General features: G+C 56.4%; 1 protein-coding gene across 1 annotated transcript; it reads left to right on the top strand.

The window, feature by feature from the left end:
• The first annotated feature begins 1,343 nt into the window (after positions 1–1,343).
• Positions 1,344–4,328, top strand: LOC139692166 (protein bric-a-brac 2-like). The gene is made up of 2 exons (XM_071590229.1): positions 1,344–3,596; positions 3,639–4,328. The coding sequence occupies exons 1-2, from the start codon at positions 3,081–3,083 to the stop codon at positions 4,326–4,328; spliced, it is 1,206 nt and encodes a 401-aa protein (XP_071446330.1). The 5' UTR covers positions 1,344–3,080.
• The last annotated feature ends 479 nt before the right edge of the window (positions 4,329–4,807 follow it).

Genomic DNA, 4,807 nt, shown 5'->3' with positions numbered 1-4,807 from the left:
TGCAGTCCTCGGTGAATAAACAATGACGTACATTAATTTCATGGACATCAGTAATACGATTCAATTTTAAGTAAGTTATATTTTGTTTATATACCTTGTTACGATATCTAATTCTACTGGAGAATATTCCTCAATAATATTTGCACCCTCTAAAGATAATCACGGTCCTTCATTTAAGGAAACTATGTCCACCGTAATCTCGGTTTAAGTTTAATAAACTGTCTCTAAGGTTCGAGGAACACGAGACGGAAAGGCCAAACACCTTTGTTTTGCGGGGAAATAGGCCGGGGAATGGGAACCGAAACCGTAAATGCACGTATAGCAAAGTATATCGGAGCGGTGGACGTCCGTCCGCCGCTAAGAAAACTCCCGCCTTGTTCGGGGGGCATTAGGCGGACAAAAGGTGATAGGAGTGTAGAAAAGGGGGAAGAAGAGACGGAGAAAAAGAAGACGGAGTTGGATGGGAAGGAGCGTGTGTGTGTGGGTGGAAGGTCGCGGGGGTGGAGGGCGGGGGTTGCATAGTGGCCGGCTGCGCGGAGAAGATGGGAGGGGCGAAGGGGGAACGCGGGTCGGGAGAGAAAGGGGGAGGGAAGAGGCGGCAACGGCGGCTTCGGTGGTGGAGGTGGTGGTGGCGGCTTTTACTATATAGGAGAGCGCTGGTATGAGAAATGGTGTGTTGGCAGAATGGGGTGGTGGTGTGGGTGGTAGAGCAGGGGGAGGAGGATGGGGAGGGGTTGCACAGGGTGTGGTGTAGCGGCGTCGTCAGGCGCGGGGGAGGAGAGGAAAGGGGGTGGATTGGCGCGGGGGCGGGAAAGTAGGTGGGGGAGAGGGTCGGCGTCGGCTTGTTAGTCGAGTAGGAGGAGGCCTCAAGTGTGGAGGCGCCGTGGAGAAGCGGTGCGGAGGGGAGGTAAAGAGAGAGGGGTAAATGGGAGGAGGGAGAGGGGCGAGGATAGCTGCCAGGCGCGAGGGGAGAGCCGTGGAGGAGGACGGCGGGGAATTCGAGCGGCGGGAGGGGTATAAAGTGTAGGGGAGTGAGGGGACAGAGGGGCTCGGGCAGGATCGAGAGGTTGAGAGAGAGAGAGGGTTGGAGGGGAATAGGGGGGCGGGGCGGGGAGGGATCCGTCGGAGGGGAGGCCAGGCAGCACACGTTCGCTCGCTCTGGCTCTTAGTCTCTTCTGGTCGCCTATCGTGGTCGCATCGTGTTGTAACAAGTACCGCGACCGGCACGAGACGTCGCTTTCCTCCTCTCTCTCGCACGCACGGGGGTGTTGGGTGCCTCTGCCAAACCAAAGGCGCCCCCCTTACTGTCTGTGGACACCCCCCCCCACCAACCCACCATCGCCAACACCACCACCGACGCCCTGTCAAACGCGACGTCGCCACTTCGCGGGTGGGCTTCAGACGCGACAGTTTACGTCGAGTCCGTCTCTTCGGCCTCCGTCGTGGGGAAGTGTTGCATTTGTTGTGTTGAGGGGAAACTGTTGTCTCCCTTCTGGGAAAGCTGCGACCGAGAACAGAAAAGCGGGGGACTCCCGATTTGAGCAGTCCCTCCCGTCTTCGCCTGCTCCACGTTGTTTCATCCTCCCCGTGTCATCGTCTGTCTAGATCGTCGCCAATCTCCGTTGGGAGGGTAAACGCTCTCTCAGCGACGACGACGTCGAATTTTTGTCCCGGAAGAGCTGTCGCCTCGTGACAGCCTTCGCTTCTTTGTTTGCGGGCATATCGGGTCGTGACAACGCGTCACTAGTGAGTGCGTCCCTCTCTCTCATAGTGCTTCGTGCTGTGTTTTCATCTCTGTTTCGGGGAAACCGTTGGATTTTTACCTACGTTCATTCTCCCGAAACAAGCGAGGGTCGCATCTCGTTTATTTTTTCCGCCCCATCGTCTACTCCCCTCCGAGAGGTGGCGCGCCGCCTGTGCGCCCGCCCTCATTCAATTTTTTCGACCCGCGTGCTCGCGTCTCCGACCGCGTGGACCTAGTGACGAACTCTCTCTCTTTCGCGCGCGCGCGACACTACACCCCTCCACCCACACCTCGTGAACAGAAAAATAAGGTGCTCCGTCTGTGTGTCGAAACCCTCCCGAAAACTCATCCGAGTGACTTTTGTTTCATCGGACTAAGTTGTGAGCCAACGAACTTGCTAGGACTCGGAATCGTGTGGACTTTTTTCGTCGACGGACTCATCTACATCGAATGACATTTAATTGAGACTCCCCCTCTCCTCGTCATCTCTCGGGAAAACGTTTTCGTAATGTGAATGTTTGAGTAACAATTAATAAATGTGTAAGCGCCTCCAACCGGAAAGCCTCCTCGTAGAATTACACGCCCTCGAATTCCGTGCGATTCTTTCGAGATGTTTGAAAATGTGCTCATGTTTTCGTGTATTTGCCGCATGAATGACAGTTGCACTTGGTGAAGAACTTGATTCTTTCTGACTCTTAACCCCAATCCCTCCCGCATCCCGCCTTAGATATTTCTCTTGCCCTTCCCCCGGGCCTAAAAGTAATTCGCCACCCGACAGACTATTAAACAATCTTATGTGTTTTTTGTGGCCTGCCGATTCTTGCAGATGATTCCCGCGCCTTTGACCTCATTGGAGACTTGAGACTCCGTGTGCGGCCGAGAAAGATACCCGGCTCCCGGAGTCTCGCATACCCCGGCAGCGGCGCCCGCCATCGCGGGGAGAGCGATCCCGTGAAACTTCGGACTCATTGCTATTGAGCTTGGAGTTAAACGATCACCACGACAACGCTTGCTCGTGGACTGGCAGCTTAAACGAAGACGTCAACATCGGAGGCTTTTAGGAGCCGACGGCTGATTTTCTTTTTGGTTGCTTTGGGTCGAAAATTCATCCACAGCAAGGACCCTTCCTCACCCTAATTCCTTGGCCCATTTAATGGGCAAAACCCTTCCCAAAAAAGAATTGAAGTAAGTTTCTTTCCCTAAACGTTTCCATACAAAACAGAAGCTGTCTTCCTCAACCCCCCTCTCGCGTTACCCCACCCCCTTCCTCTCCCCCAACCCCCCACACACCCCAAAAACCATCACCTCCCCATCCAGATCCCCATCACCCGCTATCATGCAGCATCCCATAGGATCCCCGCAGCAGTTTTGCTTGCGGTGGAATAATTACCAAAGCAACCTTACCAGCGTCTTCGACCAGTTGCTGCAGAGTGAGGCCTTTGTGGATGTCACATTGGCCTGCGATGGGCACTCAGTCAAGGCCCACAAGATGGTCTTGTCGGCCTGCAGCCCATACTTCCAGTCGCTCTTCTTCGACAACCCTTGCCGGCACCCTATTGTCATCTTAAAGGACATAAAATGGCCGGAGCTGAAGGCGGTCGTCGAGTTCATGTACCGCGGAGAGATCAACGTCTCCCAGGAACAGATAGGACCGCTGTTGAAGGTGGCCGAGGCCCTGAAGATTCGCGGGCTCGCGGACGTCAACGGAGACTCCGACTCTCCGCCGGCGGCCGCGAATTCTGCTTCCGGAGGGGTTTCCGCGCCATCTTCCAACGCCTCTTCATCTTCCTCGGAGGCCGGTCCCTCAGGGGGGAAGAAGAGTGGGGTCGGGATGGGCGTCGGGGTTGACTCCGTGGGCGGCGGCGGTGGCGGAGGAGGCGGCGGCGGGGGTGGCGGCGGCGGAGGCCGCTCCGCGCCGCCCTTCCCGTGGGGCCTGCCCCCGCACTTTGGAGACCTCGATTGCGGCATGGGATACGGCGGGGACCCTCTGTCCCCAGGCGCCTTGCCACCACCCCTGCACCCGCTGCTGATGCACCCGGCCGCGGCGGCAGCGGCTGCAGCCCAGGGGGCCAACGCGCGCAAGAGGAGGCGCAGGATTTCCGGTGGAGAGCGCGGTGGGATGGGATCCGGCGGCGCCGGCAGCCCGGAGGAGGTCGTGGCGGCACAGCAGGCAGCAGCGGCGGCGGCGGCCGCGGCGTCTCTAGGTAATGGTGGTGGAGGAATGGGAGGAGTTGGAGGAGCAGGGGGAGCAGGTGGAGGCAACGGGAGCGACGTGGGTTCCGCAGCGGAGGCCCTGGTCGAGGCGGCGGTCGAGATGGTCGGAGGCAACGGTCCTGGGGGCATGTCGCCACCCCAGCCACCTCCCTCCACCCCGGAGCAGCAGATGACCCCGGGTCCGCACGGGCACGGCACGCCGTCCCTGCCCCCGCCGCCACCGCCACCACCGCCCCCGCCAGCGCTATCAGCCCTGTCAGCCCTGGGGCCGCAGCCGGAGGAGATGGAGATCAAGCCCGGGATCGCCGAGATGATCCGGGAGGAGGAAAGGGTAAGTGCTGCTGCTTTCACTCTTATGACCCCTCCATAACTACTGAAAACTCTTCCAAGGGGTTAAATTCTGATGGTTATGAGGGGCAAAAAAATTGTCCTTCGGATTCTGCAGGATTTAGTCGCTATCTCAATTTAGATCGTGTTATATCTTGGAATTTAGATTGCCATATGATTATATTAATGTAATATGGTAATATTTTCAGTACCCTAACACTTTACGACCCTGTACGAGGGTGGAAGGCATATAGTTAGTTGCCCGATTGTTACGTCGCACTTTCTAGGCTGCCATCAATGAGGATTCATACAAGTCTTCCTCGTACATTTTCCTCGGGCCCAACATTTTACTTTGTCTTACCACTACTTGCAGTTACTTAGTTGTGTATAGGTGGCACTTTCTCAGTTATACTTAAGCGATTATGTTCAGTAACCTATGAAAAGTTTCGTGTTTCGGATAGTCTTGAGAGCAGAAACCTTCAGAGAAATTCTTAGCGTAGGTGTTTTGCTACCAACATCCCT

The sequence above is a fragment of the Hetaerina americana genome, unplaced genomic scaffold (assembly GCF_022747635.1).
Source record: "Hetaerina americana unplaced genomic scaffold, ioHetAmer1.1.p SCAF_4, whole genome shotgun sequence".
Lineage (NCBI taxonomy): Eukaryota > Metazoa > Arthropoda > Insecta > Odonata > Calopterygidae > Hetaerina > Hetaerina americana.
This window is presented reverse-complemented; position numbering and strand designations above follow the sequence as displayed.